Raw genomic sequence first — 17,800 nt, 5'->3', positions numbered from 1 at the left:
GATCTCACCTTAGGATGAGATGCTAGGATTACAGGTGTGAGCCATCATACTTGGCCTCTTGGGTTATTTGGAGATGGAGTCTCATTGTGTTGCCCAGGCTAATCTGTCGCCACCACACCCAGCTTTTATCATCATGTTTTCTAAACCATGGGTCAGAATTTATAACCACATACAAGGTTTGGAGATTTTATTGTTATTCTTTTGTGGGGTTTTGTTTGTTTTGAGATGGGGTGGCTCATGCCTTTAATCCCAGCACCCGGGAGGCAGAGGCAGATGAATCTCTGTGAGGTCCATCTTGTCTACAAAATTGAGTTCCAGGACAGCCAAAACCAACCAACAAAAATAAATAAATAAATAAATAGATAGATAGATAGATAGATAGCCTGGCATAGTGATGAGCACCTGTCATCCCAGAACTGAAGATGTGGGAGTAGGAGTTCAAGGTTATCTTTGGCACGTTTGAGGCCAGCCTGGGCAACAAGACCCTTTCTCAAAACTACCACAACAATTTTTTGAAATGTATTTAAGATTGTTCCATAAAATCTTTGTTCTTTTCCTTGTTGGGGATGAGGTGAGGTGTGATCAAATCAGAGGCTCATATAGCTTAGGCTGGCCTAGAACTCATCTGTAGCTTAGGCTACCCTCAAATGATTATACTGCTTCCATCTCCCAAGAGTTGGAATTACAAGCATTCACCGCCACTCCGAGCTGCTTGGTTCTTTCAGATCTATAACTAGTACAACAGGAGAACTTTACAGGTCTGTGCTTTGTTTCAAATAGATGCTGCCGTTTTAAACAATGTGGCACAGACATTTGGCCTAATGGACACAGTCAAGAGAGTTTTGGACAACAGACGGAAGCAATTGGAGCAGGGAGAGGGGCAGTTCCTCTATACCCTGGCAGGTACGTGGACTAACCTCTTTTCTGAGACATGTGCCCATCTTGAATGCTTTTTGGAGGGTTGATGTGTCACCACGTTATTCTAATAATCTAGGAATGTTGGTGGCAGGAGACATGAATTCACTTTCCTTTTTTTATATTATTGATATGGCTTTTTTTGCTAACTGTGGATTTTGTTTATTTTCCACTGTTGTCATAATCATAAATTCTGACTGTGAAGATGGCTGGGAGTTGGTAAAGTATTGGCCCTACACACATGAAGACTTCATGTTTGGATTCCCACTACACACATGAAGAATCCAGGCTCAGGGCATGCATCTGCAGTCCCACTACTGGGGAAGAGGAGATAGACAGGCGCCTGGCGCTTGTTGGCCAGCCAGCCTAGCCAAATGGAGGAGCTCCAGGTTCATTGAGATACCCTGCCTCGAAAAATAAGGTGGAATGTGATCAAGGAAAACGTCCAGTATTGAGCTCTGGTCTCCACACACATGGGCACACCCCCACACATGCATCCCCACACTACAAATACAATAAATATATAAATTAAGCAGTCAGAAACTGTGAGCACCTAGGTCACTTAGTTTACTTTGTTCATTTCAAAACAAGGTGTTAGAAATATATGGAATAGGGCTGGAGAGATGGCTCAGAGGTTAGGCACCTGAGTTAAGCCCTGAGTTCAATTCCTAGCAACCACATGATGGCTCACAACCATCTATAATGAGATCTGGTGCCCTCTTCTGGCCTGCAGGGACACATGCAGGCAGAACACAGTATATATAAATATATATATAATAAATATATATAATAAATAAATCTTTAAAAAATAAAAAGATATTCTTTTAAAAAAATATATGGAATAAAATAGTCTCTGATTTTTCAGGGATCTTTAAGGAACTTAAAGAAAAACAGATACAGAAACAATTAAGCACAGGAAAATTCTCAGTTTTGTAGGTGTGATAGAAAAGCAGCAGGACTTTCCCTTAGACCTGGAGAAAGCTGAGATTTGGGGGATTGGAGTATAGCTCCATTGTAGAACATGTGCCTTGTATGTGCAATGCCCAACCACTGCACAAGAGATAGGAAGATGGAAAGAGAAAGGATATGAGAATAATTTTTGGGGAAGATGAAACAGGTTCATAGTGCAAATGAGTAGAAGTATGGATTAGCGGCCTTTGAAGAACACCGCACCCTTGACAGTGAAGCCTTGGAGAACGCTATTACTTACGCCTAATCCACGGCTGATACTCTATTTGAAACTTTTTTGTTTTGTTTTTTGAAACCGGGTTTCTCTGTGTAGCCTTGATTATCCTGGAACTCATAGAGATCTAACTCTGTTGAGGTCAAAAGTATGCACCACCACTACCTGGCTGGTTTAAATATTCTTTTGTTTTGTTTTGGTTTGGTTTTGGTTTTTCAAGATGGGGTTTCTTTGTATTGCTTTGGAGGTTGTCCTGGAACTCACTCTGTAGACCAGGCCGGACTGAAACTCACAGAGATCCTTCTGCCTCTGCCTCCAGAGTGCTGGGACTAAAGGCGTGCATCACCAACGCCCGGCCTGTCACTTTAAATATTCTTAAATCATAGATTTAATTGGTAAAGTCAGCCAGGTGAGCCAGCCTGTCTAGCTTAATTGTTAAGTTGTAGGCCAATGAGAGACTGTCTTCTTGTTTGTACATGTATCCACATTACATGCTCATACATATATACTTAAACACATAAACCACAAAAGGTAAAAGAAAAATGTTATACTATGCCTCACAACTCTGTACAATTTAAAATAGATATAGGCGTTGCTAGAAAGACAGCTCAGTATTTAAGAGTGTACTTCCTCCTCTTCCAGGGAATCCTAGTTCTGTTCCCAACCCTACATCAGCTGGCTTGCAACCACCTGTAACTCCAGCTCTGGAGTATCTGATGCCCTCTCTGGCCTCCACTGGCACCTGCACTCACATGTACACACGCACAAATAATTAAAGATAAGAATGCAATTAAAAAAAATGTGTGTGTGTGTGGGGGTGTATGGGTATGCTGGGAGCTGTAGCTCAATGTTAAAGCATGTCCTTAGTATCCTCATGGCCCTGGGTGTAAATCACATACTTATTAAAAGGAAAAAGACCATGGGAAGCTTCTTTGATTTGTATTTTGGCAAGAGGTGAAAAATTTTCAGAGGAGTATGTGGGGTTGAGTAAAGTAAGATCACAGTTTTAAAGAACTCTGAACTGTTGCCCTGCCCATAATCACACTTAAGTGTAATTACTGAAGGATTTAAAAAATGATCTCAGCAAGTCACTTGGGAAACAATGGTGTGACTTGCCTCAGGCTACACAGTGCAAAATCACGACAGGACCTTCTGTCTCCTGACCCCCTGGTTAATGTTCCCAAGATAACATTTCTTTTCACAAAGTCTAGTTGTTTGGATATTTTCTTTTGCTTTTTTCCCCTATAGACTTGGAACGACAGTTGGAAGAGCAAAAAAAGCAAGCCCAAGATCCTAGACTGAAACCCCAGACGGTTCAAAATGTGGTACTAATGCCTGTGAGCACCCCAAAGCCTCCTAAAAGACCTCGGCTCCAGCGGCCAGCCTCCACCACTGTCCTGAGCCCCTCTCCTGTCCAGCAGCCTCAGTTTACTGTCATCTCGCCTATTACCATCACCCCGGTCGGTCAGTCCTTCTCTATGGGCAATGTTCCAGTGGCTACCCTCAGCCAGGGCTCCAGTCCTGTGACTGTCCACACGCTGCCTTCTGGCCCTCAGCTCTTCCGCTATGCCACGGTGGTTTCCTCTGCCAAGAGCAGCTCCCCAGACACAGTGACCATCCACCCTTCATCAAGCTTGGCACTGCTAAGCTCCACCACTATGCAGGATGGTAGTACCCTGGGCAATATGGCCACCATGGTGAGCCCTGTGGAGCTGGTGGCCATGGAGTCTGGCCTGACTTCAGCAATCCAGGCTGTTGAAAGCACATCGGAGGATGGGCAGACCATCATTGAAATTGACCCCGCTCCAGACCCTGAGGCCGAAGACACTGAGGGCAAAGCAGTCATCTTGGAGACAGAGCTGAGGACTGAGGAGAAAGTGGTGGCCGAGATGGAAGAGCACCAGCATCAGGTCCACAATGTGGAGATTGTGGTTTTGGAGGACTAACTGGGGATGGGGCCAAGAGCTATGTTTTGGTTTGGAATTTTAATTATGTTTATTTTTATCATTGTCCCACTCATTTCCACATAGAACCTTTTTTTTTAAAAAAAAAAAAAACAAACTACAAAATCTCGTTGTAACTGACAATGTTGGGTTCCTTCTATCCCCTCACTGACAGACAAATGGACAGAACAAGCTACCTTTCCTGAAGTTAGAAACAGGTCATCCAGTGTCCTAATCATCTTACCCCAAGGAAGGTATTGCTTTTAGGGGAGGCATCAAAATAACCAGGAACCCTTTCCAGAATAGTCTGTCCGTGTACACATGCATGGTTTCACTCTTGTAAAGATGCATTGACCAAACTCTGGAACACAGATCTGACACCGGAAGACGACCAGCTCTCACATGGATACAGAAGGGCACTTGCCTCTGTATCCTGGATATGGCCTCAGAGGCCAGTGCAAAACTCGGAAGCAAAAGGAAGTTGAACTGTGCTTAGAGCGGAAAGTAGCATGCCATCATCAGCTTAAAAAGGGAAGTCCTTTAACAAGGAGAGGGCAAGGAATGATCTTCCAAAGGTGCATCTGATGCCCCTCGAACTTTTTGAGGGTTGGGTACCATTTTGAGAAGAAGCCAGTGATATGCAGAAGGGCACACAGCAAGCAAGGAATTGTCACAGTTGTGCTTTTGGGATAGCTCACCTTGCCCCCAGCCTTGTCAAAGCCCTCACCCTCCTTACCGGGATTATTAGCCCATTCCTTTGCCAACTGATGTGTACATTGCTCTAGTTATCGGACTGTGGCTGTCATGGGTAGGGCTCCAAGGCCATCAGTTTTGTTTCTTGACTCCAGGAGTGGCAGAGTTCTTCATGCAGACCAGCTGCTATTTTGGGGAGCTCTGCATTGCGCGTGTGTGTGTGTGTGTGTGTGTGTGTGTGTGTGTGTGTGTGTGTGTGTGTGTGTGTGTGCGCGTGCGCGCGCGCGTGTGTGTGTGTGTGTGTGTGTGTGTGTGGGCTTTGGAACCAAAAGCAGTCACTCACTTGGTGCTTCCCCTTCTCTTCATCCTTCAGTCTCCTGGATCCCACGCTCTGCAGCATTTTTGGCAGATTTGGAAAACAGTGACAGGTGCCTGCCTGCCTCCATTCCCTTTGAGAGTCACTTCTTCCGTTTATGCCACAGATGCTTCTGGGAGATACTGAGCTCATAAAAAGACTTAGGCTTGGCAGGGAAAACTGGAAACACCCCAGCCTTTCCTGAGGCATGGACTACATGTCTCCTGAGTGAGCTGGACTCCCTGGGAAAGAAACATTGTCTGTGACAATTAAGTCTGGGAGTGGGGGCTTCTTCCTAAATGCTGTTTGTACATTTAGACCTGGGTCAGTTTCTGTGCTGTGATCCCTTCTCTTCGACCATCTTCAGTGTTTGGGGAAGAGTGGACAAATTGATTTCTTTAATTATATTGTTTACTGTACTAGGGAAAAATATAGACATGCTACAGATGACTTAAAGAATAGGCCAGAAAAGCACACAGCTTAGGAGTTGGAACATTTATTATTATTATTATTATTAAAAGTAAAATTTTGACCTTAGTTTCTTTAAAAAAAAAAAAAAAATTAGAGGCTGCCTTCCTTAACCTGTCTTCCTATCCTGCCTGCAGGGTTTGGAAACTGTAAAGCAACTGGGCAACTGAAAACTGTCCTTCCGTCTCTTAGATGGCCATGTATAGCTAGGGAAGCCTTAAGCCTTCAGGTCACACTGAAGACCGTATGATGGGATTTCTGAACTGAATGCAGATGTGTTTCAGCTTTAAAACTCAACTTCTCAGAATACTACTTGGACTAGGACAGAGCTTAGTCGGTAAAGTGCCTACTTAGCATACATGAAACCCTGGCTTCACTCTACCGTGAAGTAAACTGGGCATGGGGGCACATGCCTTTGATCCTTGGGAAGTAGAAACAGGAGACTCAGAAATTCAAGGTCATTCTCAGCTCTGTAACAAGTTCAAGACAAGACTAACCTGGGATACATAAAATGCTGTTTCTCTCTCTCTCTCTCTCTTTTTTTTTTCCGAGACAGAGCCTCTCTGTATTGCTTTGGATTCTGTCCTGGCACTATCTCTGTAGATCAGGCTGGCCTCAAACTCACAGAGATCTGCCTGCCTCTGCCTCCCAAGTGCCCTAACACCCTAAAATGCTGTCTCAAAAAAATCTTTTTTGTACAAGCTTTTGCTCCTTTATACATTTTTAGTGAAGGAACTGGAATTTATTTCTGGCTTCCTTAGATTTTCTGTTAGTACATAAGAATTTTTATTATATTTATTTATCTCAGTGTGTGTGTGTGTGTGTGTGTGTGTGTGTGTAGGTCAGAGGACAGCTTGCAGGAGTCAGTTCTCTCCTTCTACCATGTAGGTCCTGGCAATTGAGCTCAGGTTGCCAGGCTGAGCACCATCACCTGCTGAGCCATCTTGCCAGCCCTAAAATTTCAGGGTAAGCCTGAAACTATTAATTGAATCTAGAAAGCCACATCTCATGCTGTACTCTTTAGGTTATTTCTCTTTCCCAGAGATGAGAAGACCAATTTGGGACATGGGAGGAGCCCTAGAGAATAGAGACAGCCTTGTCCAGGTCCTTTCTTTTGCTCACCACAGAGCTGTTGTAGCATAAAAGGTCATGTGAGCATCATGCTTCCAAAGTCAGATGTCCTCTTGAGACAGAGCCTGTTTACTTTAAACATCCTGGCAGGTGGATTACATGAGCTTTGTTGTTTTCCTGGTCTTCCAATTGCTGTCATTGCTAGCTGCTGTGGTACTGTGAGATTTCTCACAGCCCTGATCTAGATTATTTCAGAAGGGGTGAGGCACATGCAAGTTACTGATGTGTGAATAGGCAGTTGCAATGAAATTACTCCTCAGGCTGACTTGATGGTAGCTATCTTTTCTCTAGCCATTCATTAAATAAACATTTGTAAGTACTATCTATGTATAAGTACTGCACACTAACCTATTGCGCCACCGAAGTCCCAGTAAGTACCAAAGATGCAGGTTTTGTGCTAGACACTGACCTTACAGACAATCCCAGTTCTCAAGGAGTTCATACTCAGACCTCTTCTGCAGTTTATTGCACTTCACTGTCTTTTGTTTCTTCTATATCTTAAGCATTGAGAAGTATCCTGAGATTTTAGTTCCCAGGTTTCAGCAGGCTGGCAAAGTCAAATCACATAAGTGAAGCCACCCTTAGATACTCCATCAAATCATTGTGTTGGGGGTGAGTGTAGCTATGGACTGTTGGCCTGGAGTTAAGGACAAAAGATCAAGCACCTGACTCAGCTTGGAGTATGAATGGGGATCAACAAATCTGAGACAGTCTCTTGGAGAAGGTGTGTGTACCAAAAAAAAAAAAAAAAAAAAACCAAAAACCTTACGTTCAAATACTTGGGCTATGTTTATGAGTCAAATTTACCAGTCCTGCTTGCTTGCTGCTTCTGCTGGAAGACCCAAACCCCCAGTCAGTGACATGGTGTCTACTAGAGACACCCACAGATAAAGTGGTATCACACCTGAGCTGGTAATCATCAGATGGGACCTGGGGCTTGATCTAGGGCGTGGATGGGTTTCCTTGGTAGAGGTGAATTTCTAAACTTTCCTGCCAAGTGTTTTTCACAAAGGCCTTACTGTGTGCTCGTCTAGCCTGTGTTCTTGCTTGGCTCCTGCTCTGTTGCCCTGTTCTTTTCCCTTTCTCTTTCTCTGTCTTTTTTTTTTTTTTTTTTTTTTTTTTTTCTGGACAGGGTTCTTTGTGTAGCCCTAGCTGACCTAGAACTTGCTCTGTAGACCAGGCAGGCCTTGAACTTAGATCTGCTTGCTTCTGCTTCCCATGGGATTAAAGCATGTGCCAGCACACCTGGCCCTTGTTACTCCTCAATTTCTAGGCTTCCAAGGAGAGGTATTGCAGGCCTACCTATAATCTGCACTAGGGGGCAGATACAGGAGAATAGCCTCAAGATCTTGCCTCACAAACAAAAATATAGGCACCTACACCCCAAAATAAAAAGTTACTCTGCTTTTTTTGTATGCCCCCTCCCCCGACAATAGGCTTTAAGATTCAAAGCCACTTGGCATGTATGTACCATAGTAGAAGAAGGAACCAGTATTAATGAAAATATCTTGGAAATTAGTGTATAGGTAATTTTTTTGGGGGGAGTTGGGGGAGGGTTGTTGAGACAGGGTTTCTCTGTGTATCTTTGGAACCTGTCCTGGCACTCATTCTATAGACCAGGCTGGCCTCAAACTTGCAAGAGATCTACCTGCCGCTGCCTCCCAAGTGCTGGGATTAAAGGTGTATACCACCACCACCTGGCTTCAGGTGATTTTTTTTAAAATTATTTATTATGTATACCTGCAGGTCAGAAGAGGGAATCAGATTTTATTATAGATGGTTCTGAGCCACCATGTGGTTGCTAGGAATTGAACTCAGGTCCTCAGGAAGAGCAGACAGTGCTCTTAACCTCTAAGCCATCTATCTCTTTAGCCCCTCAGTTGGTTCTTTTAATGTTGATGTTTTTTTTTATCCCATTTCCTGAAAGACACTGAAGGTAAGTGTGTATGGAGATTACTGGTTTTATTTACTGAAAGTTTACATTGTGTGTGTGAATGTGAGTGTGTGTGTGTACCCATGTGTGTATGTATGTATGTGTGTGCCTGTATATGCACCTCCCATGGGGCTACAGTTATAGATGGTTGTGAGCTGCTGCCGGTGGGGACTGATAATAGAACTCAGAACCTATGCAAGAGCATCCAGTGCTCTTAACAGATAAGCCATCTTTACAGCAAGTGTGTGTGTGTGTGTGTGTGTGTGTGTGTGTGTGTTTGAGGTTTATTTATCCTGCATGCTGGAACAGGGCACCAGATCTCATTATAGATGGTTGTGAGCCACCATGTGGGTGCTGGGAATTGAACTCAGGACCTCTGGATGACCAGGCAGTGTTCTTAACCTCTGAGCTATCTCTCCAGCCCCTTCTTTATATATTTCTATATGAATAGTTATTATTTTTATTTGTGTGAATATTTTGTCTGCATGTGTGTAACCCATTTTGCAAGTTTCTGATGCCCTCAAAGGCCAAAACTGGGCACCTTTGCCCTGGAACTGGAATTAAAGACTGTTATAAGCTGCAGTGTGGGTGCCAGGAACTGAACCTGGGTCTTCTTATATATAAACAAGTGTTCTTATCTGCAGAGCCAACACTTCATCCCCACTTGTCCACCTTTACATTCTTTTTTAAAAATATTTTAAGAGATTTATTTTTTTATAGCTGGGCCTTTAATCCCAGTACTCAAGACGCAGAGAGAGGTCAGTGGATCTCTGAGTTTGATGTCATCCTGGTCTACAGAGTGAGTTCCGGGATAGCCAGGACTACACAGAGAAACCCTGTCTTGAAAAACAAACCAAAAAAAGAACATATTTTGCAGGGCATTGGCGGCACATGCCTTCAATCCCAGCACTTGGGAGACAGAGGCACGCTGATCTCTCTGAGTTTGTGGCCAGCCTGGTCTACAGAGTGAGTGCCAGGACAGGCTCCAAAGCAATACAAAGGAACCCTGTCTCGAAAAACAAAAAACCAAACAAACAAACAAAAAAAGAAAGCTACATTATTTTGTGCGTATGAATGTTTTGTCTGCATGTATGTATACTTTGTGCATGCCTGGAGTCCTCAGAGGCCAAAAGGGACCCTGGAACTTCACTTATAAATAGTTGTGAGCCACTATGTAGGTGATAGCAATTGAACCTAGGACCTCTGAAAAAGTAGTCACTGTTTTTAACCACTGAGCCATCTCTCTAGCTTGCATATTTGACATTTTGAAACAATCTTTTTTCCAAACTCAAGGCATTGCCAGGACTCCAACATATAAATGCACATCACACACCTGCTTCAGTGCCTAAATATGCCAGTTTAATGCCCCTGAACTATGTACGTCATTGTCATCATCATCATTACTACTTGGCTTTTTGAGATAGGATTTCTCTGTGTAGTCCGACCTCCCCCTTTGTGTGTGTGTGTGTGTGTGTGTGTGTGTGTGTGTGTGTGTGAATGTAAGGGTACATGTGCTACAGCACATGTGTATTCAGAGGACAGTTTATGTAGGTCTGTTCTCTCCATCCACAGTGTGGGTTCTCAGATTCAAAGTAGGTCATTATGGCTGAGAAGAGTCATCTTACTAGCTCCAGACGTCTTGGTTTGTTTGAAGCGGGGTTTCTCTGTGTAGCTCCTACTGTCCTGGGACTCAATTTGTAGACCAGACTGGTCTGGAACTCAGAGATCCACCTGCCTCTGCCTCTTGAGTGCTGGGATTAAAGGCTTGTACCATCACCACCGCCTGGCTTCCAGACCTCTAAAGAGAGAATCTCAGTTAAATTGCCCAGGCTGACTTTAAACTTCTTTTCCCAGCCTCCTCAGAAGCAGTAGTGACCAGCCTGCCCGCACCAGGACTGGTTTTGAAATACCTTTTGTCATGTGCTGTGTACACACATGAAGTTTCCCAGAACAAACAGATTCCAAAAGCATATCTGGGTGGGGAGATGGCTAACAAGGTAAGAGTACTTACTCTACAACCTTGAGGACTTCAGTTTGAATTCCAGCATCGATGCCAAAAGCCTTGTACACACATATATCCCCACTGCAGTGTGGGTAGAAACAGGAGTGTTGGCAGGGCTTGCAGGCTGTGAGTCTAGCTCCAGGTTCCGTGAAAAACCCTAACTCAAGCAAATAAGGTCTCGGAGAGACACCTGATATTTTCCTCAGGCATGCACACCTGCATACACATGTATACCTGCATATAAGTATGAATATCACACATACCCTGAAGCCTATCTTAGACCTGCTTCATTCTCTACCTCCTAGATATGCACACCTGTGTATACCTGCATAGATACACAGACACACACACACACACACCCTAAAGCCTATCTTTTACACCTGCTCTGTTAAGACACGCCTCACTTTCTGGATAAATAATTTCTGCTGTGTTGAATTCCTGCTTCACAATGACCTGAAATCTCTCTTCTGTCTTGTAATCTGCTCACCTGTAACTGAGCTCTGCCTTATCAAATTGCCCCTGGGTTCTCACGCGTCTCTAGTCTTCTGATAGCCACAGCTTAGAGCATGCTCTATATGCATCTGTCACTAGTGAGAGAACAAGGATGAACAATATGCTTGCACATATAAACCAATAAAAGTAGCTGGCCATGGTGGCCCACACCTGTAATCTCAAACATTCATCCCCAGAAATCCAAACTAAAAAGCAAGTATGTTGCATGCCTGTAAGCCCAGTACTCAGGAGATCCAGGAAGGACCAGAATCTCAAAGACAATGTTGGCTACATATTGATTTGGAGGCTCGCCTGGTCTATATGGGGCTCTGCCTCAAAACAAACAAGAATAAACCAAGCACCAGAAGTTCTGTTGACAGTATTTCCTCACAAAGCTTTTGACACATGGCTTAGTTGATGCCCAGCTCCTTCATAGGCCTCACCAACTTCCTGTGACAAACCAACAGCTCCTTATTTTGGCAGCATACTGTTTTCCTTCTGCAATCCCTTAGGTCAGGCATCCCACAGATAATTGCCAGGCTCATTTCCTCACTTCTCTCAAGTCTCTGTTCACATGGTACCTTATCAGAGAGGGCTTTCCTAACCACCCGTCTGATGAAAAATGGCAGCTTCCTCCTGCCCTTGCTCGGGGTTCCTGTTTTCTTTCACTCTGGTTTACTTTTTTGATTTTTTTGTTTGTTTGTTTGTTTAGTTTTTGGTTTTTGTTTTGTTTTGAGACCCTCTCTATATGGCTCTGGATGTCCTGGAACTCCATATATAGACTAGGCTGGCCTTCAACTCACAGATGTCTGCCTGCTCCTACCTCCCATGTGGCCTCCTTCCTGACCCTGGCTATTCTTGATTAGGGCAGGATGGTGCACACCTTTAATAGCAGGGGTGGGTGGATTTAGCTTTTGGGTTTTTGTTTGTTTGTTTTGGTGACTACAATACTTTTGTTTTAGCTTGAGACAGGATTTCTCTGTGTAGCTTTGGAGCCTGTCCTAGAACTCACTCTGTAGACCAGGCTGGCCTTGAACCCAGAGATCTGCCTGCCTCTGGCTTCCCAGTGCAGGAATTAAAGGTATGCATCACCACGGCCTGGCTGACTCCAATACTTTTGAAAGAAAAACAGATATTATTGCTGTTTTTATTTATTTATGTATATGCCATATTTGTGCAGGTATCCCAGAAAGCCGGAAGTTAGAGTTACAAGAGGTTCCCAAACTGCTTGACATCAGTTGGGTCCTCAAGGCAAGCAGGAATCAGCAGTTATTGTGTTTACTTAGTTTGTTTGTTTGGCTGACTTGTTTTGAGACAGAGTTTCTCTGTGTAGCAGCTCTGGCTGTCCTGGAACTCACTCTGTAGACCAGGCTGGCCTTTAACTCACAGAGATCTGCCTGCCTCTGTCTCTCAAGTGCTGGGATTAAAGGTGTGCACCACCACTATCCAGCCAGGAATTGATTTTTAAATCCTAAAATTCCCATAGATGTTAACAAAGAATCAAACACCTTTCTGTATGGGAGAAGAAATAAACTTCACTCTCAAGGGTATTGGAGTGTAGATTGCACTGAGTAGGACAGATATTTCAGCACATTTACGTGGGATGGCCTTAGAGGAATGACTACATTTCAGGGCACACAGAACTGGGCACACAACTGTGGTAAAGTGTTGTCTACCATGTGCCGGGTCTTGTCATCTATCCCCAAATCACTGAAAGAAAACAAAACTGTTGGTGGATGAGGCACATGCCTATAACCTTAGCACTCCAGAGGCGGCCAGAGCAGGTGAATCTCTGGATTTGAGGCCAGCCTGGCCTACATAACGAGACCCTTTCTCAAAAAACAAAACAAGCAAGCAAGAAGCGATGTGAATGAATGTTTTTGCCTGCATGTAGGTAAATGGACCACAAGCATGTACCAGATCCCTTGGGATTAGAGTTGCAGAAGCCTGTGAGCCACAGTGGCACTGGGCATCAAACCTAGGCCTCCGAGAGACCAACAAGTGCGGGCTTCCCCCCTTTATTATTGTTTTCTTTCTTTTTTCCTTTTTTTAGAAGACAGGTTCTCTGTAGTCCTGGCTGTCTTGGAACTTGGATCTGTAGACCACGCTGGCCTCGAACTCTTGAGATCTGCCTGCCTCTGTCTCCCAGTCTCCCAATGGCTGATCCATCTGTCTACCCACAACTGAGGTGTTTTTGTTTGTTTGTTTGAGACAGGGTTTCTCTGTGTAGTCCAGGCTGTCCTGGAACTCCAACTGAGGTTTTTTTTTGTTTTTTTTTTAAGGGTTTATTTTATTTTTATTTTTTGTTTTGCTTTTTGAGACATGGTCTCTCTACATAACCCTGGCTGTCCTTGAACTCAGTATAGAGATCAGAGATCTTCCTGTCTCTCTTTCAGGGGTGCTAGCATTAAGGATATGGTGATGTACCACCATGCCTGGAAAAATTTTGTATATTTATTTGTTTGTTTGTTTGGTTTTGGTTTTTTGAGACTGGATTTCACTATGTAAACTTGGCTGTCCTGGAACTCACTCTATAGACCAGACTGGCTTTGAACTCAGAGATCTGTCTGACTCTACCTCCCAAGTGATGGGATTAAAGGGGTATGCCACCACCACCCAGATAATTTATTTTATTTTTAATCCTGTGTGTGTATACACCATGTGTGTGGCTGTCTGTGGAGACCAGAATCTCTCCAGTACCTATAGGTTTTAGAGAGATTCTCATGCAGGCAAGACTGGCCTTGGAGTCTTAATCTTCCAGCTTCTACCTCTTAAGTACTGGTATCATAGGCATGGCCCACTATGGCTGGTTAGATTTCTGTTCTGTCTATAAGTTAGATTACAGGACCACTGAATTTACTGCCATTATCTTTTTGTCTAGATTTTTCATTTTTCAAGATAAGGTTTCTCTGTGTAACTTTTTTGGAGCCTGTTTTGGCACTCACTCTGCACAACAGGCTGGCCTCAAACTCACATAGATCCACCTGCCTCTGCCTCCTGAATGCTGGTATTAAAGGTGTGTGCTACCACTGCCCAGCTTTTTGTCTAGATTAAATGATCTTCCTAATTCCTAATCTCTCTTTTCCCACAGTGTACTGGGATTTATTATGTTCTTACCCTTTTATTGACCTATCAAAATTTGTAGCAGAAAAAAAATAATGAGGTCCTTGTCTTTTTCCCTCACCCCCTCTCTCTTCCCTTCCTTCTTTTCTTTATTCCTTTCCCTTCTCACAATAAACTTTCTATATTTAAAAAAAAAAAAAAAAGGGATGGCCAGTTGGTGTTGGCACATGCCTTTAGTCCCAGCACTAGGGAGGCAGAGGCAAGGAGGATCTCTTGTGAGTTTGAGGCCAGCCTTGTCTATAAGAGCTAGTTCCAGGACAGGCTCCAAAGCCACAGGGAAACCCTGTCTCGAAAAACAAACAAACAAACAAACAAAAAAGGATGGTGTCCTTAGCCTGGCAATGGTGGCACACCCCTTTAATCCTAGCACTGGGAAGGCAGAGGCAGTCACATAACTCTGAGTTTGAGGCCAGCCTGCCTGGTCTGGAGAGTTAGTTCCAGGACAGCCAAGGCTACACAAGGAAATCCTGCGTTGAAAAAAAAACCAAAACAAAAGAATGAAGTCCTTATGTCTTTTCTGCTTAATTCTCCAGCCTCATCCTAGTACCACCCTCCTGGTACCCTCCTCTCTCACTATTTGCCAGCCACGGCAGCCTATCAGTCCTTACCAGTCCCAGCTTCTTCCTCATTTAGGGTCTTTGCACATACTCTCCTCTTGCTTGCTTCCTTCCCTGTCTGGCTAATAACTCATGGTCCTTCAAGTCTGTGCTAAAGCTCATTTCCCAGTGACAACTCCAAGCTCTTCTGAAGAGGTCATTTGCCTGTACTTCCTCATTGTACTTTGCACAGCTCTGTCTGAATCACTTTGAATAACTATTTGCATGATCTCAATTTCCTTAACTAGCCTAGAAACTCCAAGGGAAAGTGAACTGTAAGCCTTTCTCCCCTGCACATTGCCTAGCCCTCAGTAGATGCTGTTGCTAAGCTCCAGGGTAGAGCTGAAACTAGAACCTAAACTGTATAATGTACCCCTCTCCAAGCCCTAACTTACTATCACCCACTCCAGACTTCCCTTCCTTCTTCCCAGTGATTAGACATATCAGTTTGGTATGTTGTGTTTATTCAGGAGCCTGTGAATGCCAGGCTGGTAAACTAACCCAAGGTTAGCATTACTCTTCCCCCCCAAGGAGATTTTAGCATTTAACTGGGGACCCCTGCAGAGAAGGTAATCTCAGAGGAGCTAATCAAAACTTCCCAGCCTGAGGGGGTGGTGCATGCCTTTTCCAGCACTCTGGAGCAGAAGCAGGCGAATCTCTGTGAATTCCAGGCTAGCCTAATCTACAGTGAGAGTTCCAGGATAGACTAGGCTATACCGAGAAACTCTATTTTGAAAAACAAATAAACAAACTTCCTGTACCATGAAGATACTGTTAGAAGGCCTGTCCCCATCCCTTAATGAGATCACAGGAAAGAAACCTACATTTTACCAGACTGCCTGCCTGCCTTCCTTCCTTCCTTCCTTCCTTCCTTCCTTCCTTCCTTCCTTCCTTCCTTCCTTCCTTCCTTCCTTCCTTCCTTCCTTCCTTTTTGGTTTTTCAAGACATGGTTTCTCTGTGTAGCTTTGGAGCCTGTCCTAGAACTAGCTCTGTAGACCAGGCTGGCCTCCAACTCACAGAGATCTGCCTGCCTCTGCCTCCCAAGTGCTGGGATTAAAGGTATGCGCCACCACCACTCGGGCTGTACCAGACATTTTCTAAAAGCTTCCAATTTTTAAAAACTAACTCTCTCTCTCTCTCTCTCTTTCTCTCTCTCTCTCTCTCTCTCTCTCTCTCTCTCTCTCTCTGTGTGTGTGTGTGTGTGTGTGTGTGTGTGAGAGAGAGAGAGAGAGAGAGAGAGAGAGAGAGAGAGAGAGAGAGAGACTTGTTAGGCAGGTGGCATTAGCCTGTCTTAAGGGAGGGAATCTGAGACAGGTGTAGTAATTTCCCAGTGTTATACATGGGCCAGGGAGACTAGTATTTAGACTCTTTTGCTCTCAGGATATGACTGCCAGTCTAATTCCTTTTACAAAACCTTGCTGCCTCCAAGTATAGGCAACTGCTGATACAATTTATATATAAACCTGGGCCATGGGGTTAACTGGCTGATTTTCTTTAATAAAAAGCCTTCCTAGGCTTCTCTTATTCCCTTCGTGGGATCTCCTGCCCTGAGACTTGGCAATTTGCTAAAAGTCCTTCACCTCAGGTGCCTGATTTTACTCACTTTAATCATAAATGTGAGAATATGCAGAAAAGAAATGCTTTGTACTTTGAGCAGATTTATGAAGTAAAATACAATATTCCTTTTTTTTTTGTTTGTTTGTTTTGTTTTGATACATGGTTTCTCTACGTAGCAGTTTGGCTCTTCTGGAACTTGCTTTGTAGACCAGGTCAGCTTAGAACTTACAGAGATCTGCCTGCATGTGCCTCATGAAAGCTGGAATTAAATGTATGCACTTCCACCAACCCAATAGAAAGAGGCCTTTTTAAAATAAAACTGTCTTTGCTAGCTGGGTGTGGTGGTGCATGCCTTTGATACCACTATTCAGGAAGGAGGGGCAGGTAGACTTATGAGTTCAAGGTCAGCCTGGTCTACCTAGTGAGTTCCAGGACAGCTAGGGGACTTTGTAGAAGTACCCTGTCTCAAACAAACAAACAAAATAACAAACAACAAAAACGTGTTTGCTCATCCTTTGGATCCTCTTCTGCTCTTGGATCCTGAATACATGATTACTTTTCGAGTGGCCAAAGGATGATATTTTGTACTTTTTTGTGTCTAAAGCACAGGTTTCCTTAATAGCTTGGTAACTTTGGGCAGAACAGTTCATCTCGGTTTTCCCAGCCGTAGCAGGGGAGACTGATAGCCACTTTAAACTTGTTGAAAGCTTCTACGTTTTATGTGTTGGAAAGCACTTAATGACAAATCCCGGGACACAGCAGTTCGTAGAATAAAGGTCATTTTCCTGTCCTCAGGTCCGGGATATTTCCTTTTAAAGTTACACAGGACTTTCTTTATAGGTGCGCCTGACTCTGTGGAAGTATATGCGAAATTGTGTGCACACGCGTGAAGTGTTTTTTTCTTGGAAATAAGGCCCAGTGTTTACTGGAGTATTTCGGGGTCAGTGACTTTTCTGCAAAGGGACTATATAATTTTTCTCCCTCAAAAGCCGAAGGGGTGAATGTCTTTTGTGGAGGGCAATGGGGACTGAGGGTTTTCAGTACTTAGTAGATGTGCTACTGCCGCTCCCGGTTGTTCTTTGCAAGTCCCTGAGGAAGGAAGATGACAATACTCTTAAGGAAGGGCACATGTGCCCTCAGCCAACCTCTATGAAGTTTTCCCTATGAACTCTCAAGACCTCTCATCATGCTCCTTTTCATATTGGGGGGGAGTTGTCAAATGCAGTTATGAATTAGGGTTCAAGTCTTGTATGCTGCAGACGCCTCTGCATCATCAAGAAACTGACTTTTGTGTGTTTTCTTAAGACAAAGCCATTTATTTCTAGGTGTTTGCCAAAATGTCCAGTCGCCTCCCTGTCCACCAAGCGCTCTTAGGCCCAAAGCCGCGGCTGTGGGGGCGGGGAGACCGC

General features: G+C 44.0%; 1 protein-coding gene across 2 annotated transcripts in view; it reads left to right on the top strand.

Annotated features, from left to right (window-relative positions):
• Window positions 1-4,167, top strand: part of Gmeb1 (glucocorticoid modulatory element binding protein 1) — a 35,467-nt gene extending 31,300 nt beyond the window's left edge. For both annotated transcript variants that reach the window (XM_051188976.1, XM_051188977.1), the window contains exons 9-10: window positions 781-903; window positions 3,347-4,167. In XM_051188976.1, the coding sequence (XP_051044933.1) occupies window positions 781-903; window positions 3,347-4,044 (821 nt within the window). In that variant the 3' untranslated portion in view covers window positions 4,045-4,167. The remainder of the gene's footprint in view (window positions 1-780; window positions 904-3,346) is intronic.
• Window positions 4,168-17,800: the final 13,633 nt, after the last annotated feature.

This window comes from Phodopus roborovskii, unplaced genomic scaffold (assembly GCF_943737965.1).
Source record: "Phodopus roborovskii unplaced genomic scaffold, PHOROB, whole genome shotgun sequence".
In the NCBI taxonomy this organism is placed as follows: Eukaryota; Metazoa; Chordata; class Mammalia; order Rodentia; family Cricetidae; genus Phodopus; species Phodopus roborovskii.
This window is presented reverse-complemented; position numbering and strand designations above follow the sequence as displayed.